The sequence below is a fragment of the Ambystoma mexicanum genome, chromosome 3p, assembly GCF_040938575.1.
Source record: "Ambystoma mexicanum isolate Mex_15411 chromosome 3p, UKY_AmexF1_1, whole genome shotgun sequence".
Lineage (NCBI taxonomy): Eukaryota > Metazoa > Chordata > Amphibia > Caudata > Ambystomatidae > Ambystoma > Ambystoma mexicanum.
Genome location: NC_090925.1, coordinates 851,455,550 through 851,476,274, shown reverse-complemented (window position 1 = coordinate 851,476,274; position 20,725 = coordinate 851,455,550). Strand labels below are relative to the sequence as shown.

Here is a 20,725-nt window from a genome sequence, read left to right as displayed (position 1 = left end):
CACGTCTTTTGTCTCTTTGGGCTTCCGTCGGTCATCGTCTCGGATAGGGGTTCTCAGTTCACGTCACGCTTTTGGTGTGCAATGGCCAAACTGCTCGGTATAGACGTACGCTTCTCGTCGGCTTACCACTCTGAAACGGATGGTCAAACCGAGATGCTTAATCAGACCCTCAAGCAGTACTTGCGTTGTTTGACCCTGCAGCAACAGGCGTCTTGGTTGCGAGTGGTGCATCTTGCGGAATTCGCATATAACAATTCTGTCCACTCTTCCACTGGTTTCTCCCCTTTTTATGTACTCTACGGTCAGCATCCCCGTGTCCTGCCTATCCCTGATTTGTCCTCCACTGTTAACCCAGCCGCGGCTGCCTGTGTCAGGGACCTGGCCTCCGTCCATGCCCAGACCTCGACCCATCTCCTCGAGGCCCGGGCATCCATGAAGGTGCAGGCCGATAAGCGGCGGTTGTTAGCCCCGCCGTATGCCGTGGGGTCGCACGTCTGGCTCTCCACTCGACACCTGCGGTTGGTGGGGTGTAGGAAACTCCTGCCTCGGTTTGTTGGTCCTTATCTGGTGTCCCGGGTTCTCAATCCTGTGGCTTATCGGCTGGTTCTTCCGAGGTCCTGGTGGATTCACCCTGCTTTCCATGTCTCCCTTCTCAAGCCCTGTCCTGCTCCCACGTGGCTTCGTGCCCCCCCGGCCCCGGTCTCCCTGGTTTCCCCTGACGTGTTTGAGGTCTCTGCGGTCCTGGGTTCCCGGGTCTTTAGGGGTTCCCTTCAGTATCTGGTGGACTGGTCGGGCTATGGGCCTGAGGAGCGGTCTTGGGTTCCTGCCAGGGACGTCCACACCCCCCGTCTGGCTGTCCGGTTCCATCGGGACAATCCTGCCTGCCCACGGTGTCGTGGGCCTTTGGGGGGGGCTCTGTCATGACTCGTAGGGATCACAACAGGTTTCCCAGTCCCCCCTCTATGGTGCCTAACCCCTCCCAATCTCATGCCCAGCTCCGGGATTTACCGGTATCCTCCTCATTTAGGTTGCCACCACATGGTTCCCGGCATTTTGCAACCCGCCCGCTGCGGCGCCCGCTTCAGTGGCGTCTCCCATGGAGATTGAGGGATCGACTCTGTGCAGCCGCACTTCCGCATTCCAGGAATGCTTCACGTTCCCAAGACATGGCTGCTGGTCACGTGATCCGGAGGGTGCGCACGCGTGCGGCAGCAGATCACATGACCGGAGGCTGCGGGTCACGTGTCCAGATGGGGAGCGAAGCGCCAGTATTTAAACAGCCACGTCGGTGCAACCGGCGCTTCACAGCTGTTTAAATCCTTGGACACTGTTCGGCGCTACGTACCTGATTTCTTGAATCCCTGGATACCGACCTTGGACTGCTTCACGGAATTGCTATTGGATCTCCCTGGCTTTGTCTTTTGGAACTCCCGATCACGGACCATGGACTGCTTTTGGACTTCGTCTTCTTTACCCCTGGCACTACGATCACTGGTCTTTGTTCTGGACTTTGACAACGGGTGGGCCCGTTCCATCTCAAGTACGTTTGACCTTCTGGCAATACTTCCCTCATAGGGAGGGTCCTGGAGAATCCCGGAAAAACCCCATAGGTATACCGGAGTACCTCACCGCTCCACTGGGTAAGACTGTTCCAACTTGTTATTGTATTGACTAGTGGTTGTTGTTGGGCGCATAACTTAACCGGTGCTTTGTTTGCAGTGGTCCGGGGTTTCTGAGGGTCTGCGGTTCCGGAGGAAGAAGATCTCCCACCTGTGGCCTCAAGGGTTGCACAGGGAGTCTTTTTGCCCCTCCCTGTGCGGCACTTATGGACAGAGGTCTCTCCTGACTACACGACAGTCAAGTCACAACAGCCAAGAAGCCAAGGTCGTATCAGCTGAAATGGACCGACAGTAGATACAATTAATGAAGCAAGAAACAGAGTATCCTGTTCAGAGAGGTCAGGATAAGCCACAGAAGGCAGGTGGTGGGTAAAACTAAATCAAATACACAAATTGCATGGAGAATGAGACAATTTCACGGTGTCTGAATCACGTGACCAGCCAAGCGAGACGAAATGAAGCTTTCATACCTATGCGTGGCCTTGTGCCATGCAGAGATATCTGAAGTTTTCCAGACAGAAATGCAGTCTCGAGCCAACCACAAAGAAATAATTTACACAGGAGCACTGAGGTTTTGATTGATTGTAGCAATAATTGGAGGAAGGCTGGGGCAGCAGATGAGCACCCTGCACCTGGCCGGCTATTCTGCATGCTGCTAAGCTAGTGGAAAAGTGTGAGTGGGTTGTCGCCAACCCAATCATAGTGGACCATGTAATCTAGCGTCCTATAGTTAGTAGAACCAATGAGACGCCATACTTTTAGTGACATACACAGTAGCCATTTTGAAGGAAGGGTTTAGATGCCCCACTGTTTATCCAATCCCCTCACTCCGTTACCATATACAGATATAGCACCTATATTAAAGTTACCTTCATATAACCAATAGACGAGGTTTTAGTATAAAAGATGTGTTTTTTATGAAGTACGTTGGAGTTGTTGAAGCGAGAAGGAAGATCAAGCAATAGCTCCGTTTTTTGTACTTGTCATTAAACGGACTCCTTTTGCCAAACAATTGAGTTGTCATTATTGATTTGATGCTAGAGTATTAATCTGCATCCCCATCCATCTCACGGGTGCTGCTACTCATCTTAAAGTATTATTGGGCAACCCCCAGATTTATGGGCCGGTTGGGGTCCTAGTGCGCACTTGGAAGCAGAGATAGGATGGTTTATCAATTATCGATTAGACAAGACACCCATTGAGCGTCGACATAAAGTAACTCTAGGTCCTCGGCAATATCACGAGTCCTTTGCCATCCCGGTAAAGTAGATTAAGAAGCTCCCCGTAGATAGTGGCTAGATTAAATTGTAAAGCCTGCAGGTTGAGATCTGAAGGAACCTGTGTTTCACCCACAAACCCCTTCCCACTTCTATGAGCAGCCGATCGAGCGAAAAGCAGGAGAGCCGGTGATGAAGGCAGTGATCTCAAGGATCCAGAGAGGAAAACATGTGAACGGTGAGTGAAAAAGACTGAACGCTTTGGCAAAAAGTTGCATGCCTTAGAACATGTAAGGGAAGGTAACGGTGGGAGGCGGGACAAAAATAAAGTTAGAGATAGAGTACAATGTATATATATATATATACATATATATATATATGGGGAAGGAAATGGTGACTCAAGGGTGACCGAGCAATACATTGAGGATACCGGGATGATACCCGAGCATACAGGAGGATACTAGGAGGATACCTGAGCAGAGAGAGGATACGCCCAAATACCTGCGCTTTAATATAGCGGTTAGGAGAAGCCTGCATTCAAAGTCCTGAACAAAATAGGACGAAATAGGAGACCAAAACGGTTAAAGAGATTTTTGAAAGGAATGGGTTTACAATCATGTCGAGGTAAATCATAGGGGCAGGAGATCTGTGTAGCCGGCGGGAGTCTGTCTAGTCTGTCACGTCTGTTTTATGTTAATTTTTCTCTTCTTTCTCTTTTTCTTTCCTTTTTCTCTATGACGTCATAAAAAATAAGAAATTATGGAGGAATTAGCACAAGAATTACGCGATTGTTTAACTAAGACACTGTATAATATGAATCAATGATTGTTGTGTGAAAAAGAAAACATTCTTTTTGTGGAAAACGAGATTGGAGCTTTCGACGATTGGTGCTCGCTCATTTTGTTGGAGTTGGTTAAGAAGCGTAAAAGCATAACAAAGTGTTATATAAAGAGAAGGTGAACAGATTTAAACATGGAAGACGTTACACCATTAATACACTTGTGTAAGCAGTTGCCAAAACATGCACCTAAACTGAAAAAGTACAGTGCAGAATGGGTTAAAGGAACCGCCAACAAAATGTTTATGCCATGGCCCCACGGTGCATCGCTGTCTAAGAAGGTCCTGCAACACATGACAACATATTTGCACGCCACGTACACTGGCAAAAAGTTAGACAAACGCCTAGCTAGTTTAGAACTTTGGAAGATGTACCAAGAGGACAAGGAGGAGGAGCCACCCTTAGATTGGATACTTAACGTATGCACAGAGGGGTGTGAGATGCCTTCTGTGCCACCCGCCCCATCTGAAACAAAAAGTGAAGTCAGTAAAGACAAAGGATTATACCCGCTAAGGGAACTTAAAGCAGCCATAGGATAGAGCAACCCGGCATATGAATCACCTACGCAAAGCAGTGACGAAAACCCAGACAAAGACAGAGATAAAAATATCACCTCCAAAGTCCTGAGGGACAAGGAGAGGCGCGAGAAAGTAAAAGGAGATCAAGCGCAAGTAAGTACATCTCCAGATACGAATAGAGAGGGCAAAAGATGCAAAGGAGATGAGGATAGAACTGATGACATTTCATTCACACAGAACGAATGGATGTGAGGTCAGATTCTATTGAAACTCGATGGTAAAGGGAGAGCCAGACGATTTACAAAGAAAAGAGAAGGAAAAGGAAAAAGGATTGAGAGATGAAAGGATCAGGAAAAAAGATAGGAAGAGACGAGAGCAATTGTATCGTGAGGAGCAAGAAAGGAAACATGACACAGAGAGCGTGCAATCTTGAATCTCTGGAAAGAGAGGTTAAAAAACCCGATCCAGTAGTAGATTGGGAAGACATAGAAGAATTATTTCCTGAGTATGATTCAGTTCCAGGCACGTCTAGGGCAAATATTGAGGATGACTTCGACACCAGAAGCATCAGAGAGACGATCGATAGAATATATGATGAAATGGGGCTAGAACAAGTACCCCAAGGGAAAGGGGAGGACGAGCGTCTTCAGAGCACTCCGCTGTACGATACTGAGGATGCCTCTCAAAGTAGTAGAAATAGAGAGCTGTCCCTAGATAGGTTGACACTAAATAGGAACGAGGAAGATGAGAGGAGTTGCACGAGTTGGGCACAGACAATATCAGACGCAGAAAGAGAGGAATGTGAGGAAAAGGAAGAAAGGTGGAGACGCGAAAAATGCTTCTCCGGAGGAAAAGTGATAAGATGGTCAGATTCTAGTGAGTCTGCACCTAAAGCATCAAAGTCAGCCACACAGTCAGACTGACACGAAGGAGTATTTAACGGTCAGAGTTGGGTGTCTCCACCACTCTATGTGAGCTGACTAAGGACATTGCCAGGTAGACAGCGATGCAGGACTATCATCCCTGCAGTGGATAGAAAAATGATGAGAGAGGAAAAAGAGTGCCACGTATTACAATTCCCGTTGTTCGAGAAAGGAGGAACGAGGCCACAGTATATTCCATGGCCACACATGGATCGAGAAAACCTGAACAATAAGCTGCAAATGTTAACATCGGGAGCCGGAAAATGGATACATGTGCTAGAAAAGATGACGGGAGGGATCACGTTGGCTATTGGAGATATTAAGGGTCTTTTAATCCCCATACTTGGTGATCGAGCTGACGATGTGTGGACACGTGCAGGTTACCCTGGCGTGACTACAGTTAATACTGCACACGATGGAGCTCCATTTAACAATTGCAGAGCCGCGGTATGGAAAACATTACGATTGCTATACCCGGATACATCTGACATGGGAGCTATAATGACACGAAAAATGAAGGAGTCAGAGGATCCTTTGCTTTATATTCAGAATTTCCAAGACGCTTGGGTATTGGAAACGAGTGAATCTTGGGGGAAATCCATACCTGTGTTTTACCATATATTATGCTAAGGGCTGCCATATCAGGTACAGAAGCAGCTCATGAAATTGGTAGGAATTGAGGCCAAACCGTGGTCTGAAATACAGTTGACCATAGCTCACTATTGCAGATTGCGGCAGGAGAAGAATCGCAAAAAAGAGGCTACACTAAAAGCCAAGGAGGCAAAATGAGTGCAGGAAAAACTGTCAAAGTATGCTATTGAAGAGGCAAGGATAACTAGCACAGATGGTTCGAACATACAGCAGGTCAATAATTAACAGCAGGTTAATCAGGACAGTAATGGGTTTTCAAGGAAGAGGATGGCAGAGTAATCAGGGAGGTTTTCAAAACAATCAGGGAGGTTTTCAAAACATGCAAAATGGCAATCAGGATATGTCAAATGGGCAAATAATCAGACCACCGCCAATATGTTGGACCTGTGGGATGACAGTGCATCTAGCACACACATGCAGAAGTCAAGGCATGATACAAAACGACCAAGGAACAAGAGTATGGATGGTGAATCCACCTGTGTTTTTCCAGCAAGGAGGAAATGGAGTTGCACAGAATCACACGGTGCAACAGCAAGCGCCAGGAGCACAGCAAAGATTGCAACCTCAGAACTTGATACATTTTCCGCAAAGGACAGTCTCAACAGTCGCTGATGCAACTGTCACAGACAACAAGTGCAGGACAGGCATTGAACTCTGAATGAGAGATAACACTGGTGATGGAGGAAGTCCATTCACGCAGCATGGGACGAAGTTATATATGGACTAGGAGAGCTCACTGGGAAACCTGATGTGTTATATCCTATCAGTGACACCTAATTCTCACGAGGAACCAAGGGTGGATGTCGCTATAGGGGATAAGGAATATTCCGTCCTAGTAGACACAGGTGCAACACGCTCGTGTATACGTGAAGGCAAGTTTTCTTGTCCGGCGAAGCCATAAATACTCAGGGCTTCACAGGAGCAAGAAGTTGTATTCCTTTTACAAATGAACCTCCAGTCTCTATAGGAGAATGTGATATGAATGTTCCACTGCTATATTCAAGACAAACCCCAGTAAATATCTTGGGGCGAGACCTAATGACGAAGTTAAACATGACAATCTCGTTCACGGAGAAGGGCATAGTATGTTCAACTCCTGGAATGCATTATTTGAATATATGCAAGATGATTAGAGCATACGCGGAACAAACAGCTATGAGAGCTATCCCATTGGAGCCAGAAACAATCGCGTATGGAGTATGTGTGTTAATGGCTGGGCTACCAGGCCTTTCAGGCAAAACCATGAGGACCCCAGTAGAATTTCTATTTAGGCCAAAAATACCTATGCACGAGGAAAAGGGACAAGTATTTCCCTTGGCGATACACACAACTATAGTGCGAGGGAAAATGGCACTGATCAATGATTGCGATGATGATGGCAGACAATGGTGCACAGTAATCGCCATTGAGGAAGGGTACAGATTGACTAACATCACTGATGACAATCTGTTTGACGAACAAACAGATGTTGAGGAAGCAACAGTTGAGGTAAATCTCATTTTTTGGGTGAGGATGATCAAAAGAGAAGTGCCCCAGAGAATTATGCTGGCACAGAACTGTCCTGAATATTTTGATGACGACATGGCCCAGGTGCCTTTCTCAGTGTGGACCACAGGCCCCTATGACGTAGGCTTATTGAAAGGAGTCGGAGAAGTGAGGATTAAATTGAAACCAGGAGTAATTTTGCCGAAGGCACGACAGTATCCCATGTCTAGGGAGGCAGATTCATTTTCAAGACAATTTCTGCTATGATGGAACAGGACATCTTAGTGATGTCAGAGTCGTCATGCAACACCACAGTTTATCCGATAAAAAAATCAAAGGGAGGATCGTGGAGAATAATTCAAGATGTACGCCCAATAAATAATAGAGGCTGAGTTCCCTTTAGTCCCTAACCCGGCCACAATCCTGTATAATATAACTGTTGAGGCACAGTATTTCATGATGATTGACTTGAAAAATGCATTTTTCTCAATCCCATTGCACAAAGACTCACAAGTTTTGATGCCATTTACATTCAGACAGATGCGTCTGAAAAGCATGAGGTTACCCAAGGGGTACTGTGAGTCTCCTTCAATTTTCAACAGAGTTGTGCAGATGGACCTAAGCAATGTTGCATTAGAGAGTGTTGTCTTGCAATATGGGGATGACATCTTAATTTGCAGCACGACGGAGGAAAGATGCAGACACGATTCTATTCAGCCATTGACTATATTGGCTGAGAAAGAAAATAAAGTTGACAAAGAAAAGTTACAATATTGTCAGCAAGAAGTTCTGTACATAGGCCAGCTGATCTCGCATGAGGGGAAAAGGGTTACCCCTGAAAGGGCTGAAGCCATACTGAACACAGCCAAGCCACACACGATAAAACAGATGCAGAGTTTTCTAGGTCTTTACAATTAAGTCAGGGCATGGGTTTTTGAATACAGCTCATATACCAAGACCTTGTTACAGGCCCTAAAGAAGGCACAAGTGACGAAAGAAAAAATTGAATGGTCTGCCACCATGGAAGAAGGGTTTGCTGAACTCAAGAAAGCCATTTGCACAGCACCAGTTTTAGGGATTCCCAATTATGCAGAGGAATTCTACTTGTATTCACATACAAATGGCAGCGTTATGACGGCAGTACTCACACAGGGAACCACATTGGGATACAAACCCCTGGCATACTACATTGGGAATTTGGACCCAGTGATGAGAACCCACTTCCCTTGTGAACAAAGTTTAGCTGCCGCAGCGTTCGCCATAGAAAAAGCCTTAACCGTTGTGATGGGATGCTCCATGACGTTGTTCGTCGAGCACGCAATATTTGCCTTTCTAGAGACACCAAAGGGCACATTGACATCTCAGAGAGCTTCTGCTCATGAAGTGATCATAACAAATCCATCGATTAAGATAATTCTATGTAAGATAGTGAACCCAGCTATGTTCATACCAGAACCAGTCACTGAAGGAGAGCCGATCCATGACTGTGCAAATTATGAGGAATTCCATGATGAAATTCCCAGAGTGAAAGAAAACACATTGGCAGAAGGAGAAATTGTCTTCGTTGACGGTTCCTCGAGAATCGATCAAAAGGATGGCCAGAGATATACAGGCACCGCTGTGATAAAGCACACGGCAAATGGAGAATTTCGAGTACTCATTAGTGCACAATTACCATCTCATTATTCAGCACAAGCTGCAGAATTATTGGCGTTGATACTCAACATCGAGAATCACGCAGACCAGGAAGTGACGGTGTACAGTGACTATGCCTGTGTGACGCCTACAGTGCACGCAGGCCTAGCGCAATGGAAGAGGAGGGGCTACCTTTGAGCAGATGGCATGCCAGTGCAGCACGCAGCCCTATTGGATAGGCTATTTAAGGCACTACAGCTCCCAGTGGGCATAGCGGTCTTGAAATGCGCCGCCCACACGAAGGGGACAGATTTTGGCTCACGAGGAAATCAAGCAGCAGAGGCGAAGCGTATGGCATCCAAGGGCATCCAAGGGCGAAACCATAATGAATGTGGAACTGATGTAATGAAAAAAATTATTGTTGCACGAAGTGAGCCTGAGGGTTATAGTAACATGGGGCATACCCAGTTAAGGGAACTCCAAGGGGAAGCACCACAGGGGGAAACGAACCTCTGGAACTGGTGAGGGTGTTCTTTAAAACCCTCAGAAAGCTTGTGGCGACAAGAAAGCACTGGTTAACCAGTAATGCCTATAGCCCTGTTAAAATTAGCATTGGAACAATTGCATTATCCAACGCCCATGTCAAAAGAGAATCTAGCAGCAACGATCGCTGAAGACTGGTTTATACCGAACTTAGCGGAATACTTTGCATTTTTTCATTATGAACTGTATAATCTGCTGACAGTTCACATCTGGGCATACACTAAGAGTAATTAGAGGAGTCATCCCAAGGCCCAATTGACCTTTTCAGCACTTGCATGTCGATTATGTCGATATGATTCAAGTATGTAACGGGTACAGGTATCTAATTGTTGTGGTGTGTCCATTCTCTAGATGGATAGAAGCAGGTCTATGTACACACCCAGACTCTACCTGCGCGGCCACATTTCTGGTGAGAGAGGTATTTCCCAGGTGGGGAGTATCTGAGGTCATGATGTCAGATAATGGCCCTCACTTTGTTAATGCAGTATTTGAGCAAATCAGCTTGCTGCTTGGTATAAAGCACAAGTTCTCGTCAGCGTATCACCCGCAAGGTAATGGGTTATATGAGAAGCTGAACGCCTTGTTAAAGGAAAGGATAGCCAGGTTGAAGCTTACTCTAAAGAAGGGATGGCTACACTGTCTTCCATTGGCAATGTATGCACTCAGAAACCAGCCTGGTTCTGACCATCATCTTAGGGCGCACGAAATAGCAACAGGCAGAAGGATGCACACCCCACTGACACCCAGAGATAGAGCTAGATGTGATGCCCAGCCAACAGGAGAAATCTTAGGGTCTGAGATGCAAAATTACTTGAATTGCATGACATCTTGTCTTAGTGTAATTTCAGGACAGCTGGAGTGACGACAAAAAGGGTGCAGGGCAGAACAGAACACAGAAGGAGATACTACTGCAAACTCAATTCAGAGTTTATGTGTGCCATCAATCTTCCCTGGAGACACAGTCCTAGTGAAGAATCACACAAGAAAGAAGTGGGACGAGCCAAGGTTCAACGGAGTACAATAAGGAGTATACAAAAACATCAATACACTGAGAAATCCAAAGCATACGACACCGTGCACAAGCTAATTTGCATCACCCAACACACAATACAGCTTAGGACATAAAGAAATACAAAATATTCCACCAAGTGAAAACTATAACCATATAACACACATGGTAATCCCCTGAATCCAACAAGACACACACAACACAAAAAGACTGAGACCACAAAGTGATAAAAACTTTGCAGAACACAACATTTGCTGCCTCAACACCCCCCGCCCTCCCACACACACATACACACACATATGTATACAAAATGTTCACTGGCATTAAACACACAACATACACACAAAACAAGTCAACATACAATAAACAACTGTTCACTTGAACAAAATGTACAAAACATTCAAAAAGTTCTCATAGAAATGCAGACATCCAGCGATCCATTGAAAATAAATGGTTCAGCTAGAAGAATGAGGGGTCATTTCTGCTGTGGTTCAGGTAGCCTATATGAGATATGCTGTGATTCTCACTTTAGGCTGTGTTCACATCCGTGCTATAGCTACATTAAGTCTAGGTCTAGGGTGGGTTTGGGTTGAATTTATAGTGTGATGTTGTACCTTAATGTTTGCTTCCAACCTTTGTAGACTTTACATTTTGTTGTCTTTGGGCAGAGAGTTGTACTTTGACATGCCTTCTTTTTTTAGTGTGTATGTTTCTCTACAAACCACACTCCTACCACTCCTTACAATATATCTGGGGTTTAAATATTGATTTAATTATTGCTGTCTCATCTGTGCCAAGAATGTGATGGTAGAGATTAGTGCGCCAAAAGAAACTACGGCTGCCACACATAGGGGAATTAAGCCTTCCTGCCTTAGGGGGTGCACAATTTACTATTAAGAAAAGGAAAGCTAAACAATTAAATCACATAAAGGGAACTGAACAATATTACGCCATCATTAGATTTTAGAACCACATCTTCAATGTCATCAATAGATTTTATTAAACATATATGCACACACAATCATACACATGGTATAATAAATATACAGATAAAACATACAATAGAAAAATAATTCATCTTTAAACATTACACACCTATTAAAACCAAGAGAGTGGCACTTTGCACTACTTTGTTCTCAAGTATTTGGAGCAATGTACAGACAATATGGAATTCTGTGCTCCTCCACTAGCCCAACTTGTCCAAGTTTCTGTCCTCAAGGCTTGATTCCGCCGGACATTTATCTGGTGCTGATTAACTATGTTACCTGTAGTATACTTGACACATCAGTACATCATAATCCTTTCAAAGCCCCTCAAATACAAAAACCAAATAGACTTCATTAAAAAAGGTCAGGGATTGACTTTATTCTTGAACACTCTAAGATTCCCCTAATGTTTGAATATGGGAAATAATTGATCCATATCTTACTGGTGTGCCTTAGACCAATCCTTAAGAACACCTTTAACTTTCAATGTTGATCACGCTAGCACCAATTTATGGTGCATCAAATTCATACATCCATACGTCCACTCGCTATTCTGCAAAAAACAAACGATAACCCCAATCTTAGTTACTCAAATGTTCATGATCTGCTTAATCTTAGTCATCCTCTTTTGGTAGTGTTCACCAGGGCTTACCTCGACCACACGGTCCCAGAGCCAGGCCATTTTCACCCAAGGCAGCTGGAAAGTAGTGGGGGTGTATCCCTCTATTAAATAAAACTACAAGAGTTTCAACAAAAAAGGGGGAAGGAAGCGAAAAAGACTTATTTATCGGATCCCTTGTTATCCCCTTTATCCACAACAATACTGTTTTCCATAAACTTAAGGGCGCCTGCAAGGACTTCCAATTACTTAACAAATACCGACAACGAGCCTCAGTATTGCTGAGTCGTCTCCGGTTCGCGTGTGCCAAATCAAAATGGCTGCCACCATTAATATAAACAATATGGGACTTGATGACGTCATTGTAGTGTTGTGTGAATGTGCAACGCTGTGATGGCTTTTTAGGCTGGCCCATACAAGTAAACGGCTTGGCTTGAAGGCTCATATCCATGATTGAGTCAAGGGGATGAAAGGGGATATACCTATAAGGCAAAACCCCACAATGGGTATTTTCTGATAAAAGTATGTGCTCTTTTCCATATAGTTCTACCATGTCCATAATTGCTCAATGTCTATAACTATTTCGCATACAGGAAGACAAACAAGAGCCCTTAAAAACAGACCCTAGCGTAATTATTGTTACAATGGTAATAATGCTCAGAACACCAGGCTGTTATCAATAGCCAAAGGTTGGTAGTTGTTTAGAAAGTTGCAAGCAGAGAGGACACCATCTCATCATTGATAATATCTTAAATCATTGTTCTTACAGAGGGGATGATACTAATGTGACCAATAGAGCACGGAAACATGACTGGAGTGGCCCATCACTAAGGTCGCATTGTGCCACTTCACGTAATCATTCAGCCCAATTAGATGACTTTTAGTCAAAAAAACATTTTTTTTCAAAATTGAGAAAGTTTCTATTGATGGCCTCCTGTGAGACTCCTCTGACCTTCTTTAGGATCACCGATTGCACATCTCTGAAAGAATGGCCAAATTCTATATAATGTTTAATGATGGGAGCCTGTTCAATTTTTATTCTATGCTCTATTAGTCTCGGTTTACACTTCCTATTAGTCTTTCCAATATAATTCCGTTTACATGGACAAGTGATGAGATACACGACATTCACTGAGTTACGGTTTGTGTGCTCCTTCATTTTCCATTCTCTCGGAAACGCACTGTTTACAGATCCAGCTTTCTTAGTAAAAGGGCACATAATACAAATAACACAAGGATGGTGACCTACCACAGCCATGAGGCCGCATAGGGTACCCTGTTTCAAACCCGTTTCTTGTCCTGCCGTAATATCATTTCTAATTATGATGTTTCCGATATTTGCAATTTTTTTAAAGGCCATCCTGGGCAAGGGCAGGGAGTTAGGGAGAAATTTCTTCCAGTTGTTACTCATAACATTCTTGTTTTTGTCAGGATAATTTACTAAAAGTTCTAACACAATCCACATTTTTATCCTTCTTTTCTCTAGGCTGTTGTTCTAATAGAGCCTCCCTATGGTTATTGGATGCTTTCTTAGCAGATCTCTTCACAAGTTTCGTGGGGTAACCACGGGTCATCAGTTTGTCTGAAAGCTTATTAGCTTGTATCTCAAAGGAATCTCTCGTGCTACTATTCCATTTCAGGCGTAGAAATTGTCCAATGTAGCAATCGATTTTTGTCTGTTGCCTTAGTAAATGATTTAACCAACAGATATGGTAATGTCAAGATAGTTGACTTCAGTACAACTCATAGAGGCTGTGAATTTCAAATACTTATTTTGGTTGTTCAGCCATTTTTCAAAATCCACTGCCTCCTCTTGTGTCCCAGACCACGAGATAAAAATGTTGTCTATATGCCTTAGCCAACGTTTCAGATGATCTCTAAAAGGATTAAGCCCAGAATGTACAATAGTCTCTTCAAACATGTTGTTGTTCAAATTTGCCAAGTTAGTTGCCTTTGCTGCTCCTATTTCTGTATCTTCGGTGTGTGCATAACAGTTCCCATCAAACTGGAAACAATTATTGGTAATTGCTAGCTCCGTACACCAAACAATGAAAGAATTACTGACTGGGTGATCATCCCTCCGTTTCAGGATGGTCTCCTCTATCACTTCCAAGGTGGACCTCTGGGGAATATTAGTATATAATGATTGGATACCCAAACACATAAGTCCATTCACAGATGGGTTGAATGCCTGGCCCTCTATCTTATTGATAGCATCCCTAGTGTCTTTGACATAACTCTTCATTTCGTGGATGAGGGCCTGAGGTAAAAATTGACGTACTTGGACAAAGGAAGCAGGTAAGAGTTGACCCATGAGACAATGGTTCTACCCGGGGGCTTGTACACGTTTATGAATTTTGGGTAGTATGTAAAAAACAGGTACCATTCCATTCTCCCGTACAAGCCACTCTGCTTCTTGTTTACTGATCATATGTTATTCCAGTGCTCGACACACTTTGGTCTTGATAATGTCTACCAGTCAAGTACTGGGATCATTATCGATTTTACGATAACTCCCTTCATCAGACAAGAGTCGGAGGCATTCATCAACATAGTCTACTTTGTTCATGATAACAATGGCACCGCCTTTGTCAGCTTGGCGGATCACCAAATGTTTATTGAAGCCCAGATGGCATAGGGTCTCCTGCTCCTTCCCACTAAAGTTGGAATGGTGGGGAATGCCACTGGCTTCTAACTTCTCCATATCTTCTGGGACATTTTTCTAAAACATAATGGATTCCACTAAATGAGTGTGTATATGCGGACAAAATATAGAGGGGTTCCTTAACCCACTATAGTTATCGTATTCGCTACTTGTCTTTTTAGCAAAAAACTCTTTCAAATGTACCTTCCACATCCATTTCAGTAATTCCACTGTAAATTCGAATGGATTATGGTGCTTGGAGATGACAACATTAAGGCCCTTGTTGAGGTTGATTTCTTCTAACTCAGACAGGGCATAACTCACCAGATTAACTACCATTGTTTGATACTGCGAGTTTGCATTCGTTCCGTTTCCCACTCTCGCCGGTTGTTTCCTCAGCCTAACAAAGGGCATCTTTGCTGTGTTTGAAACTGGCCCGGGCTACTCTTCCCCTTTTAGTGCGTACATCACTCTCAGTGGTAGTCCCGCTTGTGCCTGGTCTACTAGTATGCTCGTTTTCCACTCCTCCATCATCACTGGAGCTATATGATGTATTTCTAAAGTGTAGACGTCGATTTTGTTTCTGATCTTCTCAACCACCTCCAAATGTGTAATCTTTTTTGGTATAGGAAAAACCTTTCTCATGATTGAAATTAGATAAATCCTTTCTCATCCTTTTTACTCTCTCGTTGGCAGTGTCTGCTTTAAACTCATGAATGTCTTTAAGATGTGCCTCCAGTTTGGATTTAAATGAATCCAAGTCAACATTCTTTTTAAATTCTTCCTGTAATTAGTTGAGATAAATTTCAATTATCTTCGATGTCTCTTGAGCGGTTTCTATAATCAAAATAAGCCAATCTCGGCCACTTTTGTTGGCGATATAACTCTATTACAACTTAAAATCATTATTATCCATGAAGAGTCTTGGCTCATTGCGCACAATGAGTCCCTGTGGTAACACCTGATTTTTTAAATATTCCAACATAATAACTGCATGTAGTTCTGTGAGTATCAGTCTTTTGCGAATTTGAATCAACTCATCCCATTGATCATTTTTTCCAGTCGCCCCTAGATTAGTGAGCTACAGAGTTAGAGAGTATGCCGCCAGTATGGGTAAGTTAGTGAGGTAGTGAGTATGCTGCCACTATGGGAGAGTTAGCGAGCCAGAGAGGCAGAGAGTATGCCAACTGGTATGGCAGAGTTAGTGAGGTAGAGAGTATGCCGCCAGAATGGGAGTGTTAGTGAGCTACAGAGGTAGACAGTTTGCTGCCAGTATGTGAGAGTTAGTGAGGTAGAGAGTATGCCGCCAGTATGGGAGTTAGTGGGTTTGAGCTACAAAGGAAGAGAGTATGCTGCCAGCTTGGGAGGGTTAGGGAGGTAGAGAGAATGCTGCCACTATGGGAGAGTTAGCGAGCTATAGAGGCAGAGAGTATGCTGACTGGTATGGGAGAGTTAGTGAGCCAAAGAGGTAGAGAGTATTCTGCCGATATGGGAGAGTTAAAGAGCCAGAGAGGCATAGATTATGCCAACCGTATGGGAGAGTTAGTGAGCTAGAGAGTATGCCACCAGAATGGGAGAGTTAGTGAGCTACAGAGGTAGATTGTATGCTGCCAGTATGGGAAAGTTAGTGAGGTAAAGAGTATGCTGCCAGTATGGGAGAGTTAGCGAGCTGGAGAGGTAGAGATTAGGCCACCAGAATGGGAGAGTCAGTGAGGTAGAGAGTATGCCGCCAGTATGGGATGATTAGTGAGCCTGAGGTAATAATGTAGAGAGTATGCTGCCAACTTGGGAGAGTTAGTGAGGTGGAGAGTATGTTGCCAGCATCAGACAGTGAGGTAGAGAGTATGCTGCCGGTATGGGAAAGTTAGCGAGCTATAGAGGCAGAGAGTATCCTGACTGGTATGGGAGTGTTACTGAGCTAGAGAGGTAGAGAGTATTCCCCCAGAATGGGAGAGTTAGTGAGTTAGAGAGAATGCCGCCAGTATGGGGAAGTTAGTGAGCTTGAGAGGTAGAGAGTATGTCCCCTGTGTGGGAGAGTTAGTGAGGTAGAGAATATGCTGCCAGTAGGGTAGAGTTAGTGAGGTAGAGAGTATGCCACCAGTATGGGAGAGTTAGTGAGCTAGAGAGGTAGAGAGTATGCCGCCAGTATGGGAGAGTTAGCGAGGTAGAGAGTATACCGGAAATATGGGACAGTTACTGAGCTATAGAGATAGAGAGATTGCTGCCAGTATGGGTAAGCTAGTGAGGTAGAGACTATGATATGGTAGGTTAGTTATAACATGCTTAATACCTAGAGGTTTCTAAGCGCGGACACGGGGATCGAACTTGTGGGGTTCTGTGTCGTCTTGCTTGCAAGGTGAGAACATGTTGCCCCCGAGCTATCCTCCCGGGACGTATGCCGCAAGTATGGGAGAGTTACTGAGCTAGGGAGGTGGAGAGTATGCCGCCAGTATGTGACAGACCGTCTTAAATCCTTTGTTTTCTCTTGCAGTCACGTTGCGCATTTCTTCATTCAGTGGAGAGTTTGGCGGCGGATCTGGTACGGCCTTCACGCTCTCTGGCCAACACATATATGGTCCAATCACAGGCCTGCGCATCCGTGAGAGCACCAGTTACATTCAAGGGTAAGATTCAAATGCATTTTCATAAGGCAAAGGGGCGTCCTAGTAGCCCTTCAATAGGTTTGTTCCCTCAGCTTTTTAAAACAAATACCTGTGCTATTTGGGCCTGATTGCAATGAATATTAAAGTGTTGCTTACCTGTTTGGAGCTAAACAATCAAATATGAACACTAAAAGAAAAAAACACTTATGTGGGTGCTGAGTTGTTTCCTACCACTCTTTGTCCAAGATACCCGAGAACATCTAATACTTCCTGGTCTGTGACTAGTGCAGCAGCACAGAACCAAACAGCCCTCCACCATCAGCCTTTTGGTTTGCTTTACATATCTTGTACCCATGCCTGGGTACTGTGCACCATCATGGTGGCATAAATCCCACCCACTGTGTTTATCAGTCCTTCTTCTGTTTTATGTAGTCAGTGTTGGGACAGGGTCGATTGGTCCACTCTTAATGTTGCACAATTTCCTGCTTTGCTTACCTAGTACCCATGCAGGAGGCCAATGCCCCATAATGGCGGCATGAATCCCACTCACTGTGTTTATCAGTCCTTCCTTTGTTTCATTTAGCCAATACTGGGGCTAACACTTTCTGACAGGGTCAAATGCCCACTCTTAATGTTGCAAAACGTCCTGCTTTGCTTATTTTGTACCCATGCAGGAGGCCAATGCCCCATAATGGCGGCATGAATGCCACTCACTGTGTTTATCAGTTCTTCTTTTGTTTTTTTAGCCAATACTGGGGCTATCACTTTCCGACAGGGTCAAATGCCCACTCATAATGTAACAAAACCTCTTGTTTTGCTTTGCATACCATTTTATCATAGGTAAATAAGACTCCAGCATTTTGAAAGGTGAAAATTCCGGTTTTATTGTAACATCTCTTACTTTTTTCATTTTTCTTGAAAGGAAATGGGCTATAGTTCCACACAAGTCAGTTGCTTCAGATATAAATAAAAAACTCTGAAATAAGGTACAAAAATGTAATTTCTGTTCATATCTACTCATTTACGTTTTACATAAAATTATTATCTAGGTTTAAACTAATTTGTTCTGTAAACACGCCTTTCTTCTAAGCAGGACGGAATTTGCATACAGGCAATATTTAGTATAAGTTACCTTTCCACGCTACAATAGCACAACAAAGCATAGCAAAAGTTGCATAATATTTTCTTACTCTATTTATAGAATCCAGATCAAGCATGGCAACTATTGGAGCCCAATCTATGGTCTTCTCTCAAGCCCCTACCTGGAGGTCCTCCTTGACTCTGGGGAGTACATCAAGCAAGTTTCCGCGAAGTACAGCAGCTACGTCAACGAGTTGATCTTCCTGACCAACCAGGGCCGCATGTTCCGCGTTGGCCAGCCCTCCGGCACGAGCTTTAACAGCTTCCCGCTCCACGGCAACACATTCCTGCGCTACATCAGTGGGCGCTACTCAGTCTCTGTCATTACCAGCATTGGGTTCCACTGGGATCGTCCCCGTGGCTTAACCTCCAACCAAAACATAACCGGCTGGCCCAGGTGGAGGCAAACTGAAGAGCGTGAACGTCCTGATCTTCCAGATGCGGGGAGAGAGGCAGAAGTCATCTCTTTGTCTGAAAATGCAATAAAATTCAATATGGTGTCTACAGCATCATTGGTCTGCATTTGCAGACTTCCTCTCTCTGGTGTGGGTGGGTGACAGGTGGGCAGGCCCAGGGAGTGGAAAGTTATTCCAATTTCCTGGCGAAATTTGCTCATGATCCTCTCACTCGGAAGGGATCATGCCTGCGAGCAAGACACGAGTTGCAGTTCCGTGCCCTTGTCCCTTCAACGGTGGGATTTTTTCTCTGTGGAGATCATGACTAGGGTGTGACTGGGGAGCTCAGTCTCTGTGCTCTTTAAATGCCTGTACAACCGTTTCACAGGAGTGGTCTTCTACTTCCCTCTAACTGTGTTTAGACGCCTTGGATCCTTGAGGAGGTCTGTGGGAAGGTCTGTGCAGCACATCCGAGGATCATTAACCACGCATACTCTATGAACGTTACCCACATGCTTCACTTGATTCTACTGAGGAATAAAGAACCCCATTTTACTTTTAACATTTTATATGTATATCACCTCCCTGTGTGGCTAGCTCATGGGCAGGGCCATCTTAAGCACTTTTAGGGCCTTTGGCATGGACATATTTAGGGCCCCCCTCCACCAAACCAAAGGAATTAAGGGTTCAAGAATATGGATTGTGCTCCCTACCCCACACCCGTCGCGCTCACAACCTATAGGTTGCTATGCTTTCTCGCAGCATAATAAGCATGTTTACTCCCTTTAAGTCCCCTTACCCTCTTCATTCTTGCTCTAATCAGAATGATAAACAAGTAGCATTTGAAGACCAGCACATTATCAAACATGTCCATTTTTAAACAAATTATTTTAGAGGGGTGTTATGCAAAATGGAAATGATTCTAGCTTCATTCTCTCCATCATCAAAGGGAAGTCTATAGGTATCAATATACCAATCTATGTGATTTAAAAAAATGAATCTGGGTTTGTCTTTTGTATTGTAAAGCTTTAAATACTTCCAAAACCATGGCTTGTGACATTTTCATGTGTAAATGTGCATAAAAACCTTTGACTTTTACCAAAAAACAAACTATTTCTTGTGTCAAACAAGCAGACCTTACAATGTGCTTGCCTGAGGCCTGCAACATCTGGTCCGCTCTCTTCTACCAGCCCTTCCACCCAAATGGCCTACATAAGAAGAAAGATCAAGTAATGGGCTAAACGATACCAGCATGCGAGAAGACAAACCTCACAGAAGACAGCACAGTAATGTAAAATGAGTAAGATGATTTGACCAGGTTCACTGGATCATCTTCATCAATGCTTTCATTCAATAGTCTTGTATTAGGATAATGATTCACCTCTTGGACTAAAAGTTTATGCTCATCGTTGGAGGCGATTGCCTAGGTTTTACAACACCACAACTGAACAAACCAATTTCTAGACCTTCACCATACGGATAATATGTCAGTTTTTGATAGCAACCCCTATCTGGTGCAGGTACATTGCTAATAAAGCAGATGTTGTTCTGCAAAACCAAGTACATATGCAGGCAGGTTTATAAACGTCAGAAATAGGAAAGACTCAGCCAGCCTTGCTGGAATGTGATATTCTAATGTTGCATATGAACACATATGTCTGCAATGAGTGCTTAACACACTGAGCTAACTTCTGAACAATTGTGGCACTCAATTTATCAATATGCATTTCACTGTTGCCTATTGCACATGATCAACACAATTCCCACAGGAAGGAAAGAATGCTACAGAGTTGTGCCATAAGGAACACACAAACTATGCATACCACAGTGAACGCAGAAAGCAATACATGATGAATTGATCAAGGCAGAATGTTCTTGTCAAAACAGAAAGGCAATGGGT

At 44.1% G+C, this 20,725-nt stretch overlaps 1 protein-coding gene across 1 annotated transcript in view; it reads left to right on the top strand.

Moving 5' to 3' along the window:
- Nucleotides 1-19,824, top strand: part of LOC138579632 (zymogen granule membrane protein 16-like) — a 45,577-nt gene extending 25,753 nt beyond the window's left edge. Inside the window, exons 3-4 of the mRNA XM_069649886.1 lie at nucleotides 17,179-17,311; nucleotides 18,492-19,824. Of these exons, the coding sequence (XP_069505987.1) occupies nucleotides 17,179-17,311; nucleotides 18,492-18,987 (629 nt within the window). The 3' untranslated portion in view covers nucleotides 18,988-19,824. The remainder of the gene's footprint in view (nucleotides 1-17,178; nucleotides 17,312-18,491) is intronic.
- The last annotated feature ends 901 nt before the right edge of the window (nucleotides 19,825-20,725 follow it).